This window comes from Hemiscyllium ocellatum, chromosome 7 (genome assembly GCF_020745735.1).
Source record: "Hemiscyllium ocellatum isolate sHemOce1 chromosome 7, sHemOce1.pat.X.cur, whole genome shotgun sequence".
NCBI lineage: Eukaryota > Metazoa > Chordata > Chondrichthyes > Orectolobiformes > Hemiscylliidae > Hemiscyllium > Hemiscyllium ocellatum.
In genome coordinates, this window is record NC_083407.1 from 23712572 (window position 1) to 23740518 (window position 27947).

At 43.8% G+C, this 27947-nt stretch overlaps 1 protein-coding gene across 1 annotated transcript in view; it reads left to right on the plus strand.

Annotated features, from left to right (window-relative positions):
- The window catches only part of si:dkey-219c10.4 (high affinity cGMP-specific 3',5'-cyclic phosphodiesterase 9A), a 114113-nt gene that overhangs the window by 23386 nt on the left and 62780 nt on the right, over positions 1-27947 (plus strand). Inside the window, exons 2-4 of the mRNA XM_060827737.1 lie at positions 18389-18532; positions 21124-21129; positions 21916-21967. Coding sequence (XP_060683720.1) covers positions 18389-18532; positions 21124-21129; positions 21916-21967 — 202 coding nt within the window. The remainder of the gene's footprint in view (positions 1-18388; positions 18533-21123; positions 21130-21915; positions 21968-27947) is intronic.

A 27947-nucleotide genomic window follows, 5' to 3' on the forward strand; every position in this document is an offset into this window, starting at 1 on the left:
TTTTTGGGTGATGGGGAAAGTAGTTTTATTACTTGTTAATTTCGTTGAGAAACATAATAAAGACACAGCATTTAAAACAGACGGGAGAAAGTGAGGACTGTAGATGCTGGAGATCAGAGCTGAAAATGTGTTGCTGGAAAAGCGCAGCAGGTCAGGTAGCATCTAAGGAGCAGGAGATTCGACGTTTCGGGCATGAGCCCTTCTTCAGGAAACAGACACACAACAATGTACAAGTTAAAAAGTGGACAATGTCCAGGAAAAAATAGGATGAGAGAAGTTTATGTAGTCTTAAGTCCTTAAGGTGCTCTTGAGGTATTCGGCTTTAACCTGAGACCATGGTCAATTTTGTATATGCTGAGTCAGTGACAGTCATGAATATTGCACCGAAGAGTTACAACAGCTTCTATTTACGGGAACTGCTTTTGGCAAAGCAGGGGAGAGGACTTAGACAAGAGCTTTTGTCTAAGCCCAGTTACAAAGTCATCTCCCCTCTTTTCCAAAAGCAGTTCCCTTAAATAGAAGCTGTTGTAATTCTTCTCAGGATACAATATGTCTCAATAATTCACATTTTATTCTTCCAAACCTCAATTGGTAACAGGCTGTTCAATCTTTCCTGATTAGATGACTTGCACCCATGCCTCTATCAGTCAAGTGAAGGTTCTCTGAAATGCTTCTAACACATTTTCGTCCTTTCTTAAAGAGGGAGACCAGAACTGTACAAAGCACTCCAGATATGGTCTCTACTAGGTCCTGAACGACTGTGCAACTAGTAACTATAGGCCAGTGAGTCTGACTTCAGTGGTGGGCAAAGTCTTAGAGAGAATGGTAAGGGATAAGATTTATGAACATCTGGGTAGGAATAACGTGATCAGGGATAGCCAGCATGGTTTTGTGAAGGGCAGGTCGTGCCTCACAAACCTTATTGAGTTCTTTGAGAAGGTGACTAAGGAAGTGGATGAGGGTAAAGCAGTAGATGTTGTGTATATGGATTTTAGTAAGGCGTTCGATAAGGTTCCCCATGGTAGGCTAATGCTAAAACTTCGGAGGTATGGCATTGAGGATACATTAGAGGTTTGGATTAGGAATTGGCTGGCTGGAAGGAGACAGAGGGTGGTAGTTGATGGATTGTGTTCATCTTGGAGCGCAGTTACTAGCGGTGTACCACAAGGATCTGTTTTGGGACAATTGCTTTTTGTTATCTTTATAAATGATCTAGAGGAAGGACTTGAAAGCTGGGTAAGCAAGTTTGCGGATGACACAAAGGTCGGTGGAGTTGTGGATAGTGAGGAAGGAAGTGGTAGGTTACAGCGGGATATAGATAAGTTGCAGAGCTGGGCGGAAATGTGGCAAATGGAATTCAATGTAGCTAAGTGCGAAGTCGTTCACTTTGGTAGGAATAACAAGATGATGGATTACTGGGCTAATGGTAGGCTACTTGGTAGTGTGGATGAGCAGAGGGATCTTGGTGTCTATGTACACAGATCTCTGAAAGTTGCCACCCAGGTAAATAGTGCTGTGAGGAAGGCATATGGTGTGCTGGGCTTTATTGGCAGGGGAATTGAGTTCCGGAGTCCTGAGGTCATGTTGCAGTTGTATAAGACTCTGGTGAGGCCTCATCTGGAGTATTGTGTGCAGTTTTGGTCGCCATACTATAGGAAGGATGTGGAAGCTTTAGAACGAGTGCAGAGGAGGTTTACCAGGATGTTGCCTGGAATGGTAGGAAAATCTTATGAGGAAAGGCTGAGGCACTTGGGGCTGTTCTCATTGGAGAAGAGAAGGTTTAGGGGAGATCTGATAGAAGTGTATAAGATGATTAGGGGTTTAGATAGGGTAGATACTAAGAACCTTTTACCGCTAATGGAGTTAGGTGTTACTAGGGGACATAGCTTTAAATTAAGGGGTGGTAGGTATAGGACAGATGTTAGGGGTAGATTCTTCACACAGCGGGTTGTGAGTTCATGGAATGCTCTGCCCGTATCAGTGGTGAACTCTCCTTCTTTATGGTCATTTAAGCGGGCATTGGATAGGCATTTGGAAGTTATTGGGCTAGTATAGGTTAGGTAGGATTCGGTCGGCGCAACATCGAGGGCCGAAGGGCCTGTACTGCGCTGTATCCTTCTATGTTCTATGTTCTATGTTACACCCTCCAAAGAGTAACCCACCCAGACCCATTCCCCTTCTGTCCTATATTTACCCCTGACTAATGTAGCTAACCTACACATCCCTGGACACTATGGGCAGTTCAGCACAGCCAATTCAGCTAACCTGCATATCTTTGGAGTGTGGGAGAAAACCAGAGCACCCAGAGGCAACCCATGCAGACACAGGGAGAATGTGCAAGCCCCACACAGATAGTCACCTGAGGCTGGCGTTGACCCCAGGTTCCTGGTGCCTTGAGGCAGCAGTGCTAACCACTGAGCCACCATGCCACCTCTTGCTATACCTGCACTCATATTACATCTGAGAGGATTTGACAGGGTGGAAGTGGAAAGTGTGCTTCCTGTGTGGGAGAGACTAGAGCTTGTTTAAAACTACAAGATCTTTCATTTAAGACAGAGGTGAGGAGAATTTTCTTCTCTCAATGGGTCATGCAACAGTAAAGTTAGACTAATCGAATACATTTACGGCTGAGGTGGATAGTTCATTGACCAACAAGGGAGTCAGAGGATTTCAGGAGTAGCCAGGAATGTGGAGTTGAGGCCACAATCAGATTAGACATAACCTTTATAAATGGTGGAGCAGGTTTGAAGGGCTGAATAATGTACTTTGCTAATGCTAGTTTGTATGTTGATATGGACGTATTAATCCGCTGTCCAAAAAAAGTGACATTGCTAAGTTTGCATTTTGAGAATGTGAGGACAGATGTCTTTGTACTCAATAGACTATTATATCCTAATTAAGAGCATCATCTGAACAGATAAGCACTATTATTTCCATTAATTAACATTTTATTAAGTACTGTAATGCAGACAAAACAAAGTAAGGTAGCATTCTAAAATATTAAATAATCTCACAAACTAAACAATTTATGTAACCTAACCTACACACTGAAAAAGAAAATTTAACTCTGCAACTCAGACTCAGGCTTTTGTGCACAGGTAGAATGACTGAATTGTTGAATACAACCATGAGTTAACTGCAAGGGTAAGGTAAAACTTGTCAATCTCCCTGTTTGACAGCAGTATTGCAGATGTCATTCGCCAGAGACATTGTGGGAATCATTTTTGTACCCTGCCCCCCAGAAAGAGTATTGCAAGGTAATATACATCGCTCAAGGCGAGTTGTGTGGTGGTGCAGGGCATATTGAATATGCAATCCACATAAAAATCAACTTTTGGATGTATTGTGGGCACTGCTTTTGACTTTCAAATATTCTAATAACTGGAATGATTACATGTATTGCATAGCAACCCTTTCAGTAATGTGTAATCTTTCATCTCCCTTGAGAGAAAGAAGAAGCCTTGATGTATTTTCTTTTAGATCTAGCATTGGATTGGTCCCAATTGAAGAACAAATGATGCTTTGTCTCTGTAGCAGCACAGACGTAACATAATGTAAATGGTAAGACATGAGTACTTCATTAGTGAGAGATGGGACCATCTCTTGTTTACTAAAAGCTTCGTGATACAAATTAGAACTCATAGTAAATTGGTTTGGATGTCTGTTGTGTTTGGATTAACTGGAGTATAAATCTGTATTATAATTCCGAAGGCTTATATCTGTGAGAATAATAATCTTAAGGTTTTGATCTATAACTACTGAAGACAGGTTAGAGTATTTGTGATATTCTGAGGAAGAGGTTTCAAGAGCTATATTAAGCACTATTTATGGATTAAATTTATTAGAATAACATACACAATATGCACACCATTTTCATTAAGCCCCACTGGGAGTTCTCAGTGATAGCTTACACTTGCCTTCTCTATGGCAGAGCAGGCTTGGGGCTGAGAGTCCAGTCCTGCTTGCATTTCCTATGATTATTATTGGAGATTACATTTGCTGAATTGGTCGATATGCTTTGACATAAGTTGAAATAAATTAAAAAGCAGTTGTAATAAGCCTGTGTAACTGGGATGTCGTAGTACTGTCTCTAGACTAGTAATTTAGCCAGTGATTTGGGGGTCTGGGTTCAAATCTCATCATGGAGGAGAAAGTGAGGTCTGCAGATGCTGGAGATCAGAGCTGAAAATGTGTTGCTGGAAAAGTGCAGCAGGTCAGGCAGCATCCAAGGAACAGGAGATTCGACGTTTCGGGCATAAGCCTGAAGAAGGGCGTATGCCCGAAACGTCAAATCTCCTGTTCCTTGGATGCTGCCTGAACTGCTGTGCTTTTCCAGCAACACATTTTCAGCTCAAATCTCATCATGTTGATATTTCAATTCTGTTAAAGTCTGCAATGGAGATCTTGGCTAATGGTGACCATGTAGGCACTATTAGTTGTTGCAAAAACCCATCTTATTCCCTAATGTCCTGCTATCCTTACCTGGTCTAGCCTACATGTGACTCCAGACTTACGATCCATGTGGTTGACTCTTAAATATCCATGAGGGAATTAGGGTTGGACAATAATGTCAGCCTATTCAGCAACACCCACATCCTGAAAATTCATATGCATTTTAAAAAAATTATTGCCACCACACAGCTCACCACGTTTTGAGTCTTGCTACTGTTATTTTCTTAGTCTGTGCACAAACCATGGTACTGGAAACTGAGAGTTGGTTATTTTTAACACTATTTTAAGGGAACATGACCTATTCTTGCTATAATGATTTGGAAATGCCGGTGTTGGACTGGGGTGTACAAAGTGATAAATCACACAACGCCAGGTTATAGTCCAACAGGTTTAATTGGAAGCACTAGCTTTCAGAGCGCCGCTCCTTCATCAGGTGGTTGTGGAGGACACAATTGTTATAAATTGCGATAGATTCTGTGCCTTACAATTGTGTCCTCCACAACCACCTGATGAAGGAGCGGCGCTCCGAAAGCTAGTGCTTCCAATTAAATCTGTTGGACTGTAACCTGGTGTTGTGTGATTTTTAACTTTATCCTTGCTATAACACTGCAATAAATTATGAGACATTTTCATCAATAACTTTACAAGCATTTCCCCAACAGCGTCAATGGCAGTGTCTCCAATGGAGTCAAAGTTTGTAACATGATGGAGTTTCTTTTCTCCTGTTCTTGAGGTCTCCTTCTCCTCAGGGGGATACATCTTGTTGAAGGCCTTTTAGGAAGTTAAAAGGCGGATTAACATATTTTTCCTGCAAAGGGGAAGAATCTGCATTGTGCAGGCAAGAGGGAAAACTCATTGTAAGGGCAATGGCAGCAAATGAGTGTATGAGTGCAATCACAGGGTGGTGTAGTCGTATTTCATTCTCTACAAAAGAAGAAAAATATGACGATTAACTTTATCTTGGTAATTCTATCTGCTCTTTAAGTAGATCCTAGAAATTCTGCTGCTGGCATTGACCTGCCCAACCACCTCTCTGTACTTCTGCTAGCTAATTTCCTGAGGCAGAACTTTCACTTAGAGATTGTTTTTGAAGAATGTATTCCATGCACAAGGGTTTACATTTAATATATTGTCACTTGTACCAAAGTATAGTGAAAAGTGGGTAATATCACCATGTTCTGGCACCAGCAAAGAGACAGGCCCTTCACTTCAACTCGTCCATGCTGACCAGATATCCTAAATTAATTGAGTTCCATTTGCCAGTGCTTGGCCCATATCCCTCTAAACCCTTCCTTTTCATATACCCATCTAGGTGCCTTTTAAAAGTTGCAAATGTGTTGCTGGTCAAAGCACAGCAGGTTAGGCAGCATCTCAGGAATAGAGAATTCGACGTTTCGAGCATAAGCCCTTCATCCTGATGAAGGGCTTATGCTCGAAACGTCGAATTCTCTATTCCTGAGATGCTGCCTAACCTGCTGTGCTTTGACCAGCAACACATTTGCAGCTGTGATCTCCAGCATCTGCAGACCTCATTTTTTACTCGCCTTTTAAAAGTTGTATGGCAGCTCATTCCATACACGCACCACTCTCTGTGTGAAAAAGTTTCTCCTTACATCCCTTTTAAATATTTCCCCTCTCACCCTAAACCTATACCCTCTAGTTCTGGGCTTCCTCATCCCAGGGAAAAGACGTTGTCTGTACCCATGCCCCTCATGATTTTATAAGCCACTATAACACCTCAGCCTCTGACTCTCCAGGGAAAACAGCCCCAGCCTATTTAGCTTCATTCTAATACTGAAAAAATAATATTAAAGTGATGTTTCTAAATCTGCAACAGCTTTGAAAGTCCATCTTTCCCTCTCGTTAGACCTCACCCTCTTTGCTCCTCCAGTTGTCACCATCTGGCGTGTCCCCGGGGTCCTGGCAATGTGCTCCTTTTTTACCGCCACTGGTGCCGTCACTTCTGCGTCTGTCGCCTCTGAGCTGGAGACGATTATGTTACATGGATCCCGCACACTAGATATTGTCTGACAGGGCCTGGCTCCAAGTCAACCGATGAAGTACTGACTCATCTTCTGATGCCACCTCCCAAGATGGAGATACATGGGGCCCTGGCTTCCAATAGGAGGAGACTCGAGGGCAACCAAAACCAAAATAAAGTGAATGAGCTGTAAAGACAACCAAGTGAGTGGGGCAGAACATATCGCATGAGCCAAAGGCTGTGGAACACCCCGTGTTTTAATTGGATAAAATACCAGTAGAGCACTCAATTCTTGTTGTAACTTTGTCCCCCAAGAATGATTGGAGGGAAACATCGGGTGATCCAGCTTTTTACATTTGCTCAGAACATAGAAGCTGCGGTGCATGTTTTCCTCGCCTTGCACCTGACTGCTAGGCTGTCTGTTGCAGTTGGACTGACTCCTGCTGCAGTGACCTTGACCCTGTTTGTATTTCTTGGTCCAGATTTGCCTCCTCCTAATGGCAAACTAGACAATTCTGAGGCAAAGTCAAACAGCAAAGGGCAGGTGTTACAGGTCCATTACTCAAATGCTTCCCGATGCATTATACCAAAAAAATCAACTCTTATGTGTGCATGGCTGAACTGTGTGATCATGAAGAAAGAGTTTTGGAGAATGTTGTTAATGTTATTATTTTCAAATAGATCTGTGCTTTTAAATTCCACAAATTTGAAAGCAAATCAATTTTCCATTCAGCAAACAATTGTTCGTATCACAATATTAAAAAAGCGTATGTAGTACTGACACTTCAACCAGTTTCTACATAAACTCATTTTACTCAGGTACAATATTTGTGAGAGGACTTCATTCCTGATGAAAGGCTTTTGCCCGAAATGTCGATTTTCCTGCTCCTCGGATACTGCCTGAACTGCTGTGCTTTTCCAGCACCACTCTAATCTAGACTCTGATCTCCAGCATCTGTAATCCTCACTTTTGCCGACTATATTTGTGAGACAAGCACAGGAGTCAGAGTCAGCTTGTAATTCATTGCAAGTTTATTCACAAAATACACTAAAGATGCAAAGAGGCCATATAACTGAACATTGTCTAAAACCTTGCGCTTTCGCAATAAAACTCTTGATTCTTACAATAATTATTCTATCAATTGCAATGTTAAGTTTTTGTCACAATTCTCATCTAAACTACTACTAGCAGCCAGACCAGGACCAGGTACTATCCATGCAGTTAACCTCAGCCAGGCTGTGTCATTGGCTATGATTAACTTGGGAAAGGTTGGTCTAAAACATGGTCCTTGTTTCTGTCTTTCCAGATGGTCAGGACTCCGCTGCTGGGCCGGCTCAAGTCTTCTCTGAGGGAATGACCACCAGGTGTCCCTTCTTGCCCGTCCCTGCTCCATCCTTCCAAAATGTCCTCAACCAATTGATCTTCCAGGTCAAGGCCACGGTATATATTAGGATCTGCATGGAAGGCGCTGGGACAATCTTTGGTATCCATCCTCTACTGTATCAAGGGCATGTCACTCCTTCTCCATACATGGTCATGGCATGCAAAGCAGCCTTGTTTCCTGAGCAAGACTAGGCTTGACCTTTCCTGTCTTTGCCTTGTGTGGATGCTTTGTGCTTTATCTGTCCTGCAAGTTCCTTCAGGCTTGGCTGGTCAAAGTGTAGCCATTCTGGTTTCGGGCCTAGCCATTCAGGCACTGGGCTATCTGGCCACATGTTTATGTGTGAGAGTAAAAGATTCCTGGCTATACATTAAGTTCTAAATTAACTAACAATAACAAATTGCTGTTTGTCATACCTTATTACCTACATTTTTTTGATAAAACAACAGTAATGATACTTAAACAATTGCTTCTGAAGCACTTTGAGATGTCCTAAGAGAATGAGAGATCCCAGTTTGTTTTTTATAAATGTCATTTTAAAAAAATCACTTCATTTTAATGAGTTTGAGGTTGAGCAACAACCCAAACCACAAGGGGATAACAAGGCTAAAATTTGGAAACCAAAATTTAGAGAAGAAAATAAGGGAAATACATTCTGTTCAAAGGTCTGGTCTATAATGTTAGTGGTCTTTTCTTTTTCCAGATGTTCATAAACCTGCTGTTTATTTCCAATATTTTCATTTTCTTATATAAGCATTGACAATGTGGCATTGCAAAGCAGAGGTAGTTGATGTACGTTCACTGGAAGTTTGTCAGAAGTTCCACGTCACACACATCAGGTGGATGTTCCACTCCAGTCACAGTGATGCAGCAGAAGGACCTTGGAGGGAATCTGGTTCCCTTGACATCCAATAAACTATGCCTTTTTTGAAGTGTACATGTATATTAACCTTAATGTTAATTTGAACAGCTGAGGCCACGATTCTTCGGTTTCCTCAATGGGGGGAGTATCATCTGCTCAAACCTAAGACAATTTCACAAAAGCGTCAACTTCTGGCAATTACATTAGATTTCCTAATTGCTGGTTGTGGGCATCAGGCAGACAATCTCACACTTTGCAAGAAAATTATACCCTGCTTCTATGAGGAGCAATTTGCATTCCCTGGTGACATAAAACAAAATAGAATAGAATTCTAATGTCATATCAAAATCTGTTTGAGTTACAGGGAGATTGTTTAACATTGTGTTTTTATCAAAAACTGACAGTGCTCACTCTTGGATTCAGTTCAATTTGATTTTAAAAAATAGGTCACCATTCATCTTAATTCAGTTGTCAATATTTAATAAAATTCCATACATTGCATGCTCTATAAACCAAACCATCACTTTTTGTTAAAATAGTGCACATAGAGATTTGATGTGGACACATTGGCTGATATGCTAAAATAATACAGTTACTACATTTTTCCCACTGACAATAAATAGCTTGCTTCAGTGTTAGTTATTGCTGTTTAATGTATTTCTTTTCCATTCACATTCATAGCTCCACAGCAAAGGGCTAGAAATATCATTAAGCTCAAGAGTATTTTTGAATTGCCATGTGTCAACATTGAGTTAATTGGTTGATTCGCTGAAAACCCTGGTGTTAAATGTCTAATCTCATCATATCAATCGTACAATCACATGCAGAATCCACAATGTCCCAAATCTTAAGTAATTTTCAACCAGGAGTTGCTTTTGATAATGTGAGTTTCAACCTAACATACCTATGGTAACCGAAATAAGAAAAAGTGCAATAATATCATATTAGACTAAATTGAAAGAGCAGATATTCTACAAAGTAAGTGGACAAAGCAAATGTACCTGTGTTATAATGTTATGAGGTACATTTTTGTCACTTGTCTGTTAAGCATACATTAAGTTTAAAAATGACAGTTTAAAGATTAAAATTACTAGTTGGAGAATTAAAGCAAGCATGCATTCAAATGTCTGACTGTATTTAATAGGCAAAACTCAGCATTAGAAACATTGGTCTAGAAAAATTACTCCATGGTTACTTCAGTACAATACCTCTGATTGCAGGACCATGACTCCCTTCTTAACTAAGTCATTGTTCCCTACATGGACCATGACCTCTGGCTGTTCACGGTCCCCCAGTAGAATGCCCTGCAGCCACTCTGTGACATTCTTTACCCTGGCAGCAGAGGATAACCGACCATTCCAAAGTCATGTCTATGGCCACAGAAGTATCTGTCTGTTTCCCTAACTCATGAATTCCTTATCATTTTGGCTCCCTGTCTTTTCTTCCTCACTGCTATTGGCGGTGTCACAACCATGGTTCTGCCTGCACTCCTTTGAGCAATAAATAGTCTCACAAGCTTCTGAAATGGGAAACTAATTAGTGAGCAGGATCCCACAGCACTACCTGTCTGTTTCTCTTGGACTGCTTGGTGGTCAGCGATTCCTTTTCTACTTCTAGGCCTGATCTGGCTCTTGACATGCAGGGTACAATTTCAAAATTTGCGGATGATACATAATTTGGGGAAATTGTAACTAGTGAGGAGGACAGTGTGGATCTTCAGAAGGACATTGACACATTGGTGATGTGCGTAAATAGATGGCAGATGAATGTCAATGTGGGGAAGTTTGAGGTGCTACAAAGCACATGGAGGGATGTATATGTAAAAGGTATTACTCTAAGGAGCAGAGACACATGAGCGTAAATATACATCTGCAGAACAGGTAGACAGAGTTGTTCATAAACCATACAGTTTTCAAAGTATCATTGATAGGAAGCCAGAATACAAGATCAAGCTCGTTGTTATTAACTTATATAAACCACTGATTAGACCTCAGCTGGGGTGTTGTGTACACCTCTGGGCGCCACACTATATGATCAATATAAATGCATTGGAGAGAGTGCAAGAGGTCTACAATAATGTTTCCAGGGATGGGACACTTCAGTTGTGAGGAAAGATTGGAGATTTTAGTACTGCCAAAGAAGGTTGAGAGGAAATTTGAATTAATTTTTTTATCTTGATGGTCCAGACAGAGTAGATAGGAGTAACACAGAGAATGCAGTTTAAACTGCTTGTAAGTGAAGCAAATGCAAGGTGAGGAAAATGTTTTTGACACAACAAGGAGTTAGGGTGTGGAATGCAATGTGTGGATGTGTGGTTGAGGCTGGTTTAATGGAGGCATTCATGAGGGCATTTAATGATTATTAAATATGTAGGGTTTTGAGAAAAAGGCAGGAGGTTGGGACTAGGTTCTGCCGATGTAATGGATTGAATGGTTTCCTTCCACACTCTAACAACTCAGTGATCCAGTGATTTATTTGCAGTACAGCCTGAGAAAGTGGTTGATATAGAACTGGGACTACGGTGTGACTATTGGCAGGAGGAGGCAACCCATTTAAATGAACATATTAATGATAAAGATGGTTTTAGACAATTATCATGACAATAGTTGTGTAGCTACAGGGAAGAAAGCCAGGATGCATTTGCTGTAATAAAAACCTTTAATATTTACGCCAGAGTGAATTTGATACTCTCTGCTTTTCATGTGCCTCCCATATGTAGACATTGACTCAAAAAAAAATTGGTGATTGTGTTTGAAGAGCTGGCCTCTGTAATCAGTCCCACTGAGATTATCATATTGTTTTATAAAAAGACTTTCTTATTAGGTCAGCAAGAGCTAAGTAGTACCTTTACTAATTAGCATTGACAGATTAATTAAAATGCTCTCAGCTCATTTAATGACAAGGCAAACAGCAGATTTGATATTAGAAGTGGCTATCCACTGCCCCACATGTCTGGCTAACAGAGAACTGGGTGTCAATAAAACCTGACCAAACCATCTGGAAGGACTAGTTAAGTTCAAGAGCTTCACAACAGGAGAAGTGGTTACTCGGCCTTCTGTTAGCAAAACAAAACAGATGAACCTGACAACGAGATATGGAAAACCAATGGTCCACTTGTGAATTTATTTTTAACATTTCTTATGTACTTCAAAGTTCCTGGACCATGTATTATCAGACTAAATGATAACAATGACTATAATGTAGAAAAAAATTAAATGCCTCTTTTCTATTTGATATTCTGAAGATTTTTGCTGTGCATGTTTGTTATTATCCCAGTTGATGATGCTACTGGACAAGTCAGGTCCCAGGCAGGAACCCAACTTGACAGATCAATGTTTTTGTTTTCATTGAAAAATAAGGATGCAATGCTTCAGAATTGACTTTAACAATAACGTTGAAAAATGTGTTGCTGGAAAAGCGCAGCAGGTCAGGCAGCATCCAAGGAGCAGGAGAATCGACGTTTCGGGCATAAGCCCTTCTGCAGGAATGGCCTGATTCCTGAAGAAGGGCTTATGCCTGAAACGTCAATTCTCCTGCTCCTTGGATGCTGCCTGACCTGCTGCTCTTTTCCAGCAACACATTTTTCAACTCTGATCTCCAGCATCTGCAGTCCTCACTTTCTCCTAGTTGATTTTAACAATAACGAGGCACTTCAAGTTTTACTTCTATTTGGGTAGCTGATTGTCCTGGGAAGACTTTGGAATAGGACAGCTGTGTTTTTAAGAGAAGGATATAATGAGTCCACATATGAAATAATTGCACAGTGGACAGTATCCCATCACCAAGTCCCCCTTTACTTACATGTGCACAATCTACTGGCTGTAGCCAACCAGCTCAGAGTCAATCCCTGAAGTCCAGAGTCTCTCTAAATCCCCTGTTTATTTTTTTTTCTTTTGATCAAACAGACACTCCTATTTATTTTTCTTTTATTAACCCCAACACTACCACCTAACTGCGGTAATGATTAGAAATCCTCTGTTTATATCTGTCAGCCAGGGCTCCCTGATTGGCTCCAATTACAAGTGGTGAATCCTGCAAATCCGGTCTGGGGCTGCAAATTTCATTAGTTACAGCGACCCAATCATGTGGGTCTCCATCTCCTTCTGTAGGGAGAAGGAGGGCAGGGTTAAGGACGTTACATCGCTTTATTGTAATGTTAGGCATCTCCAATAACAAGATATTGTATCTCAGCCAACGTGCTGCTGATATGTGTGCTGTCTTTTGCTTGGGAAGCAGTAAGGATACTACAGAAGTGCTGATTCCGGGGCTAAAACAAGAGTCTCCAGACTCCTGCGTAGAGCCTCATTATATATGTTGGGGGACTCCTAGTAACCGTGACAAAGTCGTGTGAATGTATATGATTTCCCTTTGAATGAAAAAGCGAACCCGAATTGACTATCTGGGTGTACCTGTACGCGAAAGAAGGCATTTGCTCAATCCACAACACAGAACCATTTACTGTCCGGTGGAATTTGAGCTAATATAGTGTAGGGGTTAGGAACATTTGGGGTGTGCGGGACAACAGCGCTATAGACTGCCAGCAGGTGTGAACAAACCTCCATTCCTTCGGTTCACCTGGAATGTTTGCTTTAATTGACCGGAAAAATGAGGGTTCTCACTGGTGAGTTCTCACAGGGGATTATCACTCCAGCCTTTAGGAGGGATTCAAATACTGGAGTAATTCCTTATAACCTCAGGTTTTAACAGGTATTGTGCTCTGCAAGGACGCGATAAATCTCTCTCGTAGCACTACTCATGATGCACCCATTGAGTTCAGGAACCTTCCGTTCATCTTTATTGGTGTTGACTCTCTGAACTGGCTTGATTTAAGGACTGAATATGTTGCCCCTGTATCTACCAAAAAGGTAATGGGTGTACCTTCCACATATAACATAGAGGTAGGCATTGACTTATACGCATTGTTGTTATGTTGGACATATTGTCCACACTTTGCAATCTCAGCGCTCAATATAGAGGTGGGATATGTCTCAGTGCCCGTATGGTTAGGAGAAGAGATTAGCATAAGCGAGTCTTCATTGCCAAGCATGAAGGAAAGAGGCTTACCTGTACCCTGTGGGCTGCCCACCTCCACCTCAGCCTTCCCCTGTCAGTCCCCCCGATCGCTCAGCCTCCAGGGCCAGTTGAGGCTGTCTGTGTGGGCACTGTCTCACCCAGTGGTCCATTCCTCCACAAACAAAGCACCCGCCAGATCTACCTCTGCCCGCGCCTCTTCTTCTCTCTTTTTCCGCAGCACCTCCCTCCAACAGCTGGGCAACTATCTCCATCAGAGTAAGCTGAGCTTTATGTGTTTGCTGTTCCATCTTTAGTTTCCACTTATCCTTCTCTTGGGTAAGCAGTTTTTCAGTATGTGTCGCATGCTGTTCTATCAAATTCAGCTTTCCCGCATCCCAGGTAAGGAGAAAGTGAGGACTGCAGATGCTGGAGACCAGAGTTGAAAAATGTGGTGCTAGAAAAACACAGCAGGCCAGGCAGCATCCAAGAAGCAGGAGAATCGACGTTTTGGGCATAAGCCCTTCTTCAGGAATGAGGCTGGTGTGCCAAGTGGGTTGAGATAAAGGGTAGGGGGAGGGAATTTGGGGGAGGGGCACTGGGAATATGATAAGTGGAAGGAGGTGAGGGCGAGGGTGATAGGCTGGAGAGAGGGTGTGGGCGGAGAGGTCGGGAAGAAGATTGCAGGTCAAGAGGGCGGTGCTGAATCCAGGGATTGGGACTGAGATAAGGTAAGCGGAGGGGAAATGAGGAAGCTGGAGAAATCTACATTCATCCCGCGTGGTTGGAGGGTTCCTAGGCGGAAGATGAGGTGCTCTTCCTCCAGGCGTCATGTGGCCAGGGTCTGGCGATGGAGGAGGCCAAGGACCTGCATGTCCTTGCTGGAGTGGGAGAGGGAGTTGAAATGTTCAGCCACAGGGCAGTTGGGTTGGTTGGTGCGGGTGTCCCAGAGGTGTTTCCTGAAATGTTCCGCAAGTAGGCGGCCTGTCTCCCCAATGTAGAGGAGACCACATCGGGTGCAGCGGGTGCACTAAATGAGGTGTGTGGAGGTGCAGGTGAATTTGTGACAGATGTGGAAGGATCTACTGGGGCCTTGGAGGAAGGTGAGGGGGGAGGTGTGGGCGCAAGTTTTGCACTTCTTACGGTTGCAGGGGATGGCGCCGGGAGTGGAGGTTGGATTGGTGAGGGGTGTGGACCTGACGAGGGAGTTGCAGAGGGAGTGATCTCTCCGGAACTTTGATAGGGGTGGGGAGGGAAATATATCCCTGGTGGTGGAGTCTGTTTGGAGGTGGCGGAAATGACGGAGGATGATACAATGTATCTAGAGGTTGGTGGGGTGGAAGGTGAGGACCAGTGGGGTTCTGTCCTGGTGGCGATTGGAGGGGCAAGGTTCAAGGGCGGAGGTGCGGGAAGTGGAGGAGATGCGGTGGAGAGCATCGTTGACCACGTTGGAGGGGAAATTGCGGTCTTTGAAGAAGGAGGCCATTTGGGTTGTTTGGTAGTGATGCGGAGGCGAAGGTAATGCATGTGTCCCAGGTAATACATGTGTTCTTTACCTTCTTCGCTATTTTGTCTTTCATTCCATTGATGAAGCTGTTCCTCAGGTGTGCTGCATACGCTGTGATTTCTGCCACTGTTATGTTGTCGGGTGTTCTCAGTCGTCTATGGGCATTATGGACTTCAGTGAGGCGCGTAAGGTACTGGGACACTGTCTCACCTTCTTGTTGTTTACACATTGCAATTTTGATCATGTCCATTCACACTGGGAATGCTTCCCTACAGGTGGTTGCCAGCGCTGCAACAAAAGCATTAAAGTGTCAGTTCTCTTCCGCTTGCCGGTCGGTTGGTCTGGCATGGACGTTTATGGCTGTCCATCTATACTTGATTTTGGTGACATTGGCGCCCAGGTTTCGTCCCAGGAGACGTCTCATCTCATGGGACGTGGGACGGAACTCGGTACAGAACTTTGTCACTTCTTGGGCGAACTTATTACCTCCAACCTTTTGTGGGTCAGGCACTTTCCAAATCCTTCATGGTCCATGGTCGGTGGACCAGCACTGGGCACCCTTCTGGGACTGCAATTTCAACCATTGGTGCTTGCAGAACTACCTGATTAGATGATCGTATGCCAAACCCTTCACTGTCTGAGTCACCATCCATTTTGAGGAGATTGCGAGCAGGCCCTGGATGCCTTTCCATCTTAGAGTGGCTGTTGTCAGTTTGAGTTTCTTGCTTCAGTTGGTTGTGGGTACGATTTGCCATCGGTGATCCAGCAGACCCTGAGGCGATGGCCACTGACCTGGAGCCTTCACCAGGACCTCGTAGAGGGGCTGCAGGTCTCGGAGGGGAGTCATCAAGGTCAGGATCTGGAACAGACTTAAGACACTGTACAGCTTTGTTAGGATGTTTTCTGCACGTGTCTGCCTGTGTTTATACACATATTTGATCTATCTTTTACTTGAGATTTCCTTTCTCTGATAACAGCCTCAGCCTTCCACATGTTATAAGCACTCCAATTCACAGGTTCTATTTTTCCCTTTCATTTCTCCTTCTCGCTCTCCTTCAACTTCAACCTCAATACTTCCATCTGCCTTTTACTAAGACATCCCCCCTCCAGAAAACCACATTCCTTGATCCTCAATTCTAACTGTTTTACAGGCTCTGGGCCATAATTATTTAACATGTACTGTAGTTTTGGTTGGCCATTCCAATTCCTCTGTGGACCTTCTTTTTGTTTGCTCTTGCCGGAGCCCATTTTCAGTGTTACTGGAAAAGTGTTCAGCTCCGTCTCTCTCTCGCAGTACCATTATCTTTTTCCCTTTGACTTGCTTTTTACCTCCGGATCCCCTCTCACATTGGGCGCATTGTAAACCAAGAAACCACGTACCTGATACGTCTTTGGCGAATCCAACTCACCCAGTGGTGGTTCCAAGTCTAAAACCACCCTTAAACTTGCTGTCTCTCAAACATTCTAGAGACGGCAATCCTTTCCCTTGAGTTTTGCTCAAATACTGCGCGTGAGTTCACTGAACCCTCTTCCTGATTCATGTATTCTCTTAGGATGAGTCTATATATAGGATTACTTAAGCCATGACTCTTACCCCGACCCTATTCAATTCGGACCCTGACGTCAGGGCGGTCCACAGATTCCCCGTCCTCTCACACAAAGGGGCCAATTCAGCTCTTGAGATGAAGTGATAAACGTTCAAGTCACTGGCACCTGCACCTCCTGGGAATCCTCAGAATTTTATCCAGTCGCGGGGTGCCGGGACAAGCCCCCAAACTTACTGTCATGGAAATTAAATCGACTAGACTCAACTATTAGCAAGAGCAAAGAAAAGTGTTATAATAGGCCTTTGCAAAGGGACCCTCTGCACTTGACAAAATGCCTTATGCAAGGGTTATTTGAACATAATTCGGATACTCATCTTATCCTGTTCCTTATCACGCTATCAAGGGCAAAGACTGGTAAAACTCAAATTGTTATTCTCTTATCCCCTGGTCTCGGACATAACAGTTCTCCAGCTTTCGCTGAATTCAACTGTCGCAAGGTCAAGTTGAATGTTTACGAAGTTCAAACAGAGACAAGCTGGCTGCAAACCTCATCAAAGTTCTGTTTACAAAGCTCAGCACGGCATTAAATTTTAGAAAAGCATTCTCTTTCAAATTTCACAGTAAATGCAAAATTTGTTAATTTTCCATTACAATGCCTTTTAAATGTTGCAGTTGTACCAGCCTCCATCACTTCTTTTGGCAGCTCATTCCACACGTGCACCACCCTCTGTGTGAAACAGTTGCCCTTTAGGTCCCTTTTGCTTCTTTTTCTCTCACCCTAAACCTATGCCCTCTCGTTCTGGACTCCCCTTCCCCTTGGAAAAGACCTTGTCTATTTACCCTATCCATGCCCCTCATAATTTTATAAACCTCTATAAGGTCACCCCCTCAGCCTCCAATCGTCCAGGGAAAACAGCCGCAGCCTATTCAGCCTCCCCCTATAACTCAAACCCTCGAATCCTCTCCCCCTCTCCTCCCTCCTCCTGAGCTTGAACACCCAGGCCTGGCCTCAGACTTCCAGCCTCCAAAGCAGGTTCGGCAGTCAGCGGAGATAACAGCACCTGCAGTGAGGACCAGCAGCCTAGAACAGTGGCACCATCGAACAGCAACCCAGTGTGGAGCGTGACAGCATCTAGTGGTCAGACCACATGGTGGCCCCCTGCACTGGCCTGCCACAGAGAACCTTTAGACAGAGACTGTGATGTTTGTCTTTTTAACTTTGCTTCCTGTTTTCCTGACATGTGTTTATACTGTGTTTAGCTGTAATGTAACTTTCTTTTTCTGCATTTCTCTATTCTGTAACTAACGATTGTACCTCGGTACTGTATACCTAAGATGGTGCTGTAAGTGGTAAACTTTTCATTTCCGGACTTGTGACAATAGCAGTAATTTTAGTTTTAATGATGGAGCAAATAAAGTCACAATGAACATAAATCCAGAATTGGATGCTTGCAAGGCTGGGGGAGAGTTACAGAGACAGGGAGGACGGACGGTACAAAAGGATTTGTAAATAAGGATAAGAATTTTTGAACCAAGAATTTGTCAGTGGTGTATGCTGGTTTGGGTACATGGGACAGAGATTTGGATGAACTCATGAGTTTACTCTAAGGATTTGGTACTAACATGTATTCCTTTATTTTTTTCCAGAGGTTTTCCGAGCTGCTGCTGAAGCAGGTCCTTACGATATCTTGAAACTATATAACACAAAAGGCAACATTATAAACATCTCCCCAAAGCTGGAGTCTAATACTCGTCAGACACAGTACAAACTGGAAGTTGTTGCTGCGGATTGTAAGACTTATTCCTTAGGTAAGCAGCATCTCACTAGTTTAGTCTGAGAATTACATGTTAAATCTAATGGTGATAGCCATTGAGGCTTGCTGAAGAAAGGACACATTTTGTCCAAGCTTTACATCTTACACACATCAGGATAATTTGCAAGAAAACCAATTTACGGGGAAAACTAACATTTATATTGTATGAACAGAGTGCATTCTCCTTGCCGTTCATCCAGTATAAATATTAATTCTTCTCTTAAATTAGTATTCTTGAAAATCATCCTGAAGTGTGCAAGATGAAAAGCTTTGACAAAATGTGTCTATTTTTAAAGCAATTGTGTGGGCAGTGGTGAGAATGGCACAGTGGATTCCTGATTAAGGGCTTTTGCCCCAAATGGCGATTTCGCTGCACCTCGGATGCTGCCTGAACTGCTGTGCTCTTCCAGCACCACTGATCCAGAATCTGGTTTCCAGCATCTGCAGTCATTGTTTTTACCTCAGTGTGATAATACAGAGTAAGTTAGCATAGCACAGGATGGGTGACTGGAACTAACTGTGCAATGCACAGTGTAAAAGTCATTTCAGCAATAACAGAATAACATTGTGGAGTCAAGCACCGGAGTTTAGTTTATTTTAAAGCATTGCTTTAAACACTAGCTTTTGCTGTCAAGGGGAAAGAAAAACCTCAAAAACGTGTGTAAGTCGGTAACTGACGTAACTATGAAAGGGCAAAAAAAAAGAAAATTAATAAAAAGAGCATTTATAAAAATATCCATTGACCTTCTTCCCTGAAAAGTGATAAATATTTGAAATAATCGTGTCAAAGAACAAAACAGCAAGTTGGGCTGACACAAGATGCCTTTCTAAAATGATAAACTTTTGCCTCTACATGGTTCGTATACCTTATTCCCTGTCTATTCGTGTATCTGTCAAGATTCCTCTTAAACATTGCTGTTGTCTCTACCCCCACCACTTCCTCTGGCAGCACATTCCAGGCACTTATAAACATTTGTGTAACAAAATCTGTCTCTCACATCTCCTTTTACCTTAAACCAATGTACCCTAGCAACTGTTATTCCTACCCTAGGAAAAAAGACTCAGACTATCCATTCTATTCATGCCTCTAACAAATTTTGTAAACTACAATCAGGTCGTTCCCTCAGCCTCCAACATTCAAGTGAAAACATACCAAGTGTGTTCAATCTCTCCTCATAGATAATACCTTCCAAACCAGGCAACATCCTGGTAAACCATTTCTGTACCCTCTCCAAAGCCTCCACATCTTTCTGGTGACCAGAACTGTGCACAATACAGTAATGTACCAATTATTGAGTTTTCTTAAAACTACATTCACTACTGAGTTCATTTCCCACCTCAGGCGACTGACTGTGTGGAGTTTGCACATTCTCCCCGTGTCTGCGTGGGTTTCCTCCGGGTGCTCCGGTTTCCTCCCACAGTCCAAAGATGTGCGGGTACGTAGTGTTAGGTAAGGGGTAAATGTAGGGGTATGGGTGGGTTGTGCTTCGGCGGGTCGGTGTGGACTTGTTGGGCCGAAGGGCCTGTTTCCACACTGTAAGTAATCTAATCTAAAAATCTACATTTATGTAAATGTAAATGTAAATTACTATGTTATAAGATAGAAAATGAGCTTCAGTGGATCAAGTCACATTTAGCTGCTGCTGTCGTCTTGCTGCACTGCTGCAGAATATAGGAAGAGATAGGAACTTTGCTGGAAGTGCCACAGAGTCTGAAACATGTGCATTGATTTGGTAACGCCAACCAGTTGAATGGCAATGATTTGATGAGAAATTCTTTTCGCAAAGCCTTTCCAGGTGCACCAGTAATCCCACCTACTTTCTGACCCACTATTTGCAACAATCCTTGAACACAGTGGAGTTTTACACACTAAGAGCAAAAGCTCTTTACTTAACATCGTCCGTTGTAGGTTTGATAACCTTTCCTTCTGTAAATGTTGTATTGAAATCATTGGTGAGTACAGTCCCTTGTGGATGCTTTCTGTGCTAATTAACCTAGTGTTCCAATGAGGTGGTGTCCATCTCGCAGGACACTGGGAAGTGGAAGATTCTTGATCATCTGCTGAGAGCACTTGAGCTGCCTGTGAGTGGCATCCATTAGTTACCTGGAGGTGATGATCAAGATGGAGATGACTAGAACCAATAATGTAGCATGTAAGGGAGTAATAAAATAAACTTGCTATGATAAGTAGTGACTGTTGATTGCGTTTCCTTCATTGAAAAGATCCTCTCGGTGTTATGTAGATTTGAAGCAACAGATATTTACTATGTGTCAGATGTAATCCGCATTGAATACTTTAATGTGTCCTTCAGGAACATGGTGGCATGTTTGGCATTCTTCATGGTCTTCAAGGAAACGAAAACCCGCCACAACTGTGCATTAACCCTCAGTGCACAAACACCAAGTTCCATTCAATGCTGCCTTTCTATCTTTCCCCCGAGTTGTGAATGATGGGTCTGATCACGTTGCCACACAATGCTCTGAGCAACTGGTCCACACCTGATTATCTTTCAACCACAGAAAGGTTTGCGAGGAAAAAAAAACACCTTTGACCTACACATCCATCAGGCTCCAGTTAGTGTTTAAGGCCCTGCAGGAAATGGAGCAGTTTGACCCTGGTGATTTGTTTCCTGAGCAGACTGTCCAAGCTGGAACCTTCCAGCTCAGTGACCAAACTTACTCCAACCTGAGCTACAAATCTTCTCAAAACTTGCTAACTTGTCAAAGCTATTTGGCAGAATGTCTTATCTCCAGAATTTATAAACAAGGCCCATCCTGTCACATCCTTCCTACATGCCCAGAGTCTTAAACCTTCCTCATGTTGTGTCTGAAGTCAACATGGTGGGGACAAGATTGTTGTCCGTCTCTTTGTGAAATATGTCCTTGCAAATGTGTCTGTAAAAAGTTAAAGTGTTTTGATCAAGGTTCATCCCAAGTAGCTCCATGACAGAGGGCACTGTGCACTGGGAAACAAAAATGTGAAATCTTCCACAAATGGCAATTAATTTGAAATCTGAGATTGATACATTTTTTAAGGTCGTAGATTCGTTCACTGAGCTGGTGTGTTTTCCTGCAGACATTTCCCTGCCTCGCTCAGTGATACATTATTTTGTTAACCAAAGGTAATAAAGATTGTGGAGCAAAGGAGGGTACGTGGAGTTAGGTGGCAGATCAGCCATGATCCTGTTGCATAATGGAATGGGTTTAAGAAGGCAACTGGTTTCCTCCTTCTACTTTTCGTGCATCCCAATGTTCCTATGATATTGGGAGAACTCTCTCTCCTACCACAGTGATAATTTTCTGACAGAACATTTATGTGATAGTAATAGGTGATTAATTAATCTTATTCTCTACATACAGGTTCTGAACTGGCAACAGCTTTGGGATTTGATCTGTCAGCTATGGAGAAAAGGTTCGTCCATCAAATCTGCAATTTGAAACATACATTTTTAATATCTGCCAACATTTCTTTCCACGTGCGAATAACATTGGCATAAGCATAGCTCTGTAAAAAAAAGACTAAAACTATTTAAGCATTTTAAAGATTCAATGTGTAATAAAAATCAGAAAATGCTGAATGTATTCAATTGGCCTGGGAGGATCTGTGAAGAGAGAAACAGACTTGATGGCTGATTTTTTTTGGATAGATGCAAGTTGCATTATTTACCAGAAGGATTCTTGCCACAAGACCAAGGGAAGTTTCTCACCACATTTTACTACCTACCCCATCCCTCTGGTGTCTGATTCTAGCCCCATCTTACAACATGCCATTTCCAGAATCACTTAGAGTCATAGAGTCATAAAGATGTACAGCATGGAAGCAGACCCTTCAGTCCAACCCGTCCATGCCGAACAGATATCCCAACCCAATCTAGTCCCACCTGCCAGCACCCGGCCCATATCCCTCCAAACCTTTCCTATTCATATACCCATCCAAATGCCTTTTAAATGTTGCAATTGTACCAGTCTCCACCACATCCTCTGGCAGCTCATTCCATACACGTACCACCCTCTGCGTGAAAAAGTTGCCCTTAGGTCTCTTTTATATCTTTCCCCTCTCATCCTAAACCTATGCCCTCTAGTTCTGGACTCCCGACCCCAGGGAAAAGACTTTGTCTATTTATCCTATCCATGCCCCTCATAAGTTTGTAAACCTCTATAAGGTCACCCCTCAGCCTCCGACGCTCCAGGGAAAACAGCCCCAGCCTGTTCAGCCTCTCCCTGTAGCTCAAATCCTCCAACCCAGGTAACATCTTTGTAAATCTTTTCTGAACCCTTTCAAGTTTCCCAACATCTTTCCAGTAGGAAGGAGACCAGAATTGCACACAATATTCCAACAGTTGCCTAACCAATGTCCCGTACAGCCGCAACATGACCTCCCAACTCCTGTACTCAATACTCTGACCAATAAAGGAAAGCACACCAAAAGCCTTCTTCACTATCCTATCTACCTGTGACTCCACTTTCAAGGAGCTATGAACCTGCACTGCAAGGTCTCTTTGTTCAGCAACACTCCCTAGGACCTGACCATCAAGTGTATAAGTCCTGCTAAGATTTGCTTTCCCAAAATGCAGCACCTCACATTTATCTGAATTAAACTCCATCTGCCACTTCTCAGCCCATTTGCCCATCTGGTTAGGATCCTGTTGTAATCTGAGGTAACTCTCTTCGCTGTCTACTATACCTCCAATTTTGGTGTCATCTGCAAACTTACTAACTGTACCTCTTATGCTCGCATCCAAATCATTCATGTAAATGACAAAAACATACTGTTGCTGTTGCAAATTTCTCATAGCTTCTATCTGACTCTCCAACCGATTCACTCACACTGATAAGATTCGCATCCAACAGCATTTATGGCAGATATAATCCACAGTAACCCTTAAACTCTCTTTAAACTCCCACATCTGACAAGAAGTACATATCACTGCAAAGGCTATTTTTGCTCCTTCACAATCTACAAACCCAGAAAATAACACCGTCTTATTTCTCTACAAACACTTGCCCAGGTTAAATTAATAACTATGGCTTATATTTTAAGTTTACTTGCTGCTCCTTGGATACAGGCTGAAAGAGCCTAGCATCCCTGGCGCCTGTGCTATTTTGTGCCCACACAAGTAATGCTCTGCATTGTTTGATTTTATTTTATCTATTTATTGTCACGTGTACCTAAGTACAATGAAAAGCTTTGTTTGCGAGCAGTACAGGCAGATCATGTAAGCAAGGACACACAGATCATGGGGTGAAAAATCTTGGACAGAGTAACGCATATAGGGTACCCTGCACAAGACTTGCATCAGACAAGATCATCATTAATAAGATCAGCATTATTTGAAGTTAGAGACTCCATTCATCAGTCTAATAACATCAGGGACTAAATTGTTCCTGAACCTGCTGATGTGTGTGTTCAAGCTTCTCTATCTTCGGCCTAGTGGAAGAGGTTGTAGGAGACCATTACTGCTGTGGGATGGCAGCCTTTCCGTGACAACAAGATACATAAATGGAGTCCATTGATAGGAGTAAAAAGTGAGGTCTGCAGATGCTGGAGATCACAGTTGAAAATGTGTTGCTGGTTAAAGCACAGCAGGTTAGGCAGCATCCAAGGAATAGGAAATTTCCACGTTTCGGGCATAAGCCCTTCATCAGGAATGAGGAGAGGGTGCCAGGCAGGCTAAGATAAAAGGTAGGGAGGAGGGACTTGGGGGAGGGGTGATGGAGATGTTATAGGTGGAAGGAGGTCAAGGTGAGGGTGATAGGCCGGAGTGGGGTGGGGGCGGAGAGGTTAGGAAGAAGATTGCAGGTTAGGAGGGCGGTGCTGAGTTGAGGGAACCGACTGAGACAAGGTGGGGGGAGGGGAAATGAGGAAACTGGAGAAATCTGAGTTCATCCCTTGATGAACTCAGATTTCTCCAGTTTCCTCATTTCCCCTCCCCCCCACCTTGTCTCAGTCGGTTCCCTCAACTCAGCACCGCCCTCCTAACCTGCAATCTTCTTCCTAACCTCTCCGCCCCCACCCCACTCCGGCCTATCACCTTCATCTTGACCTCCTTCCACCTTTCACATCTCCATCGCCAACCCCCCCCCACAAGTCCCTCCTCCCTACTTTTTATCTTAGCCTGCCTGGCACCCTCTCCTCATTCCTGATGAAGGGCTTATGCCCGAAACGTCGAATTTCCTATTCCTTGGATGCTGCCTAACCTGCTGTGCTTTAACCAGCAACACATTTTCAACATCCATTGATAGGAGGTTGGCTACTATGATGGTCAGGCCTGTGCACACAACCTTCTGTAGTTTCTTATAGTCCTGAGCACAGCAGTTGCCATACCAGGTTGTTGTGCACTGGGACTGTGTGCTTTCAATGGTGCATCTGTAAGAATTAGTGAGGGTCCTTTTGGATGTGCCGAATTTCCTCCGCTGCCTGATGAAGAAGAGGCATGACTGTGCCTTCCCGACCGTTGCTTCTTGACACTTATCCCAGTCATGGCAGACAGGAGAATACTGGCATCCTACTTTGTTGGCAAGCATCAGGATGTCCTGCTGGTGATATAGATGTAGAGCCTCTCCTTTCCCCAGGGTCCACAATAGAAACCATAGCAATCAACCCTGCTGGTCTGTCTGCGTTGGTCACCCAGGTCAGTGCAGTATCAGCAGTCTGGAGCAATACACAGCAATGTAACATTAATGCCACTATCTTCTCTCTGATACCTCACACTCAATCTATCTCTGCTGCTGTACCCATCTCCCAACAAGGCTCATGCTCTGCCACTTCCACTGTTGCCTACAGCATCTTCCCCACTTGCTGTCACCCAACTCTCAACTCTTGATAGCACTAATCCCGCATGTCCTTTGTGCTGCCCAATCACTCAGTTCCGTTACATTGCCTCCTGTACCAACAGTAATAGCTGTAACACCATGTCCATCCCCTGTAATACCTTTTTATCTCTCTCATTCCAGGAGAAAGCAGCCCCAACATCATAAGTGATGAGGAAACAAATGTCAGGCAGAAAGAGTCAAGTGATAGACTACCTGACATTTGTTTCCTCATCACTGATGAGGAGATGACCTTGACCCTGATTGCCCTCCTGACTGGTTAATCAAGTCCAAGCCCTCAGACTGATATTGGAGGTTGCCCTTGACTCACTGTGTTGACATCTCCTGATCCAAGGCTGTCTTCACCGAGCTCTGCTTCACTGAGCTCTGCTTCACTGAGCTCTGCTGACAACAATGATGAGCTTTCTGGATTTGTGTTAAACAGTAAGGCAAGACAGAATTAGAAGGCTAGGAGAAAGTGAGGACTGCAGATGCTGGAGATAAGAGTTGAAAAGTGTGGCGCTAGAAAAGCACAAATGGTTAGGCAGCATCTGAGGAGCAGGGGAGTCAATGTTTCAGGTGGATACCATTCATCAGGAATATGGGGGGTGGGGTAGGGCTGGGAATGGGGCTGAGAGGTAAATAGGAGGGAGCATGGGGCTGGGGGTAAGGTAGCTGGGAAGACGATAGGTAGGTGCAGGTGGAGGGTGATGATGATAGGTCAGAGGGAAGGGTGGAGCAGATAGGTGGGAAGGAGGATAGTTCAAGAGGGTGGAGGGTTGGATCTGTGATGAGGTGAGGGGACGGGAAATGAGGAAACTGGTGAAATCAACATTGGTACCACGTGGTTGGAGGGTCCCAAGGTGGAAGGTGAGGCATTCTTCCTCCAGTCATCAGGTGGAGGAGATCCGGACTTGCATGTCTTTGGTGTAGTGGGAAGGGGGAGTTGAAGTGGTCGGCCACAGGGCAGTGGGGTTTTTTGGTGAGTGTGTCCCAGAGTTGTTCTCTGAAATGTTCCACAAGTTGGCGTCCTGTTTCCCCAAAGTAGAGGAGACCACATTGAGAGCAACAGATACACTAGATGAGGTCGAGAGTTGAGTGCTGGGGCACAGTAGATTAGGTGTTTGGATGTGAGGGAAAATCTCTGCTGGATGTGGAAGGATCCTATGGGGCCTTGGATGGAGGTGAGGGGGCAGGTGTGGGCACAGGCTTTACACCTCTTACGGTGGCAAGGGAAGGTGCCTAGCGGAGGTGTGGACCTAACGAGAGAGTCACAGAGAGAATGGTCTCTGTGGGATGCTGAAAGGGGTGGCAAGGGAAATATATCCCTGGTGGTGGGGTCTGATTGTAGGTGACAAAATAGCAGAGGATAATGAGCTGTATCTGGAGGTTGGTATGGTAGAAGGTGAGTTGAAAAATGTGGTGCTGGAAAAACACAGTGGGCCAGGCAGCATCCGAGGAGCAGGAGAATCAATGATTCGGGCAGAAGCCCTTCTTCGGGGCTTATGCCCGAAACGTTGATTCTCCTGCTCCTCGGGTGCTGCCTGGCCTGCTGTGTTTTTCCAGCACCACAATTTTCAACTCTGGTCTCCAGCATCTGCAGTCCTCACTTTCTCCATGGTGGAAGGTGAGGGCCAGGGGATTCTATCCTTGTTGCGCTGGGAGGGGTGGGGTTCAAGGGTGGGGGTTCAGGAAGTGGAAGAGATGTGCTGGAGGGCATTGTTGATCGAGTGGGAAGGGTAATTGTGGTCTTTGACATAGGGGGCCATCTGGGATGGAGCTAGAAGGCTGGATGAGCTCAGGTTGATTTCTCTGGAGGGAAGAAAGTTGAGGGTGAACCTGATTAAGGTACGTAAGATTATGAGGGGCATGGACAGGATGAATAGAAAGCAGCTGATTCCCTTAGTCAAAAGGTCAGGAAGAAGAAGGCATTATTTGAAAATGAAAGGCAGGAAGTTTGGAGGGGATTTGAGGAAAGAGCTTTTCACCAAGAGGGTGATGGGGTCTACAATGCACTGCCTGGTTCGCGTGGGTGACTCATCGCATTTAAAATATCCTTGGATGAACACTTGTAGCGTCATAGCACTCAACAGTTTGGGCCTGAAGTGCAAACGTGGGACTAGTGTATTTTTGACAGCACAGGCTCAGTGGGCCAAAGGGCCTCTTCTGCACTGTATGACTCGAAGTAATATGAGCTTGGAATCTCAGGGTGCAGGGCAAATAGACAAGGCAAAGCAATGCAAGGCAGTGATGTTGTGAGCATCCAGATAGGTTCAAAGTAAGAGAGCACTAAGGTAGCAAGCGATGAGCCCAGAGGTACAGCCTGATCCAGTCCATGAGCTGGACACTATCCTTGCTGCAGCACTACACTGGTAATTGCAAGCATTGAGATGCAGGAGTGCTCTGTAAATGGATTGTAGTTGTGATATAATGTTTCTCAGAGGCTGGTACATGTAGGCTGCCAATGTCCATGGATGTGGGGTGCATCAATGGTGTACCCGTGGCTGTTGTTGCTCAGTGACTGAATTTGCCATGTACTGGCTGTGACTCCCAACAGAGAATTATTGATGTCTTGCCTGTTT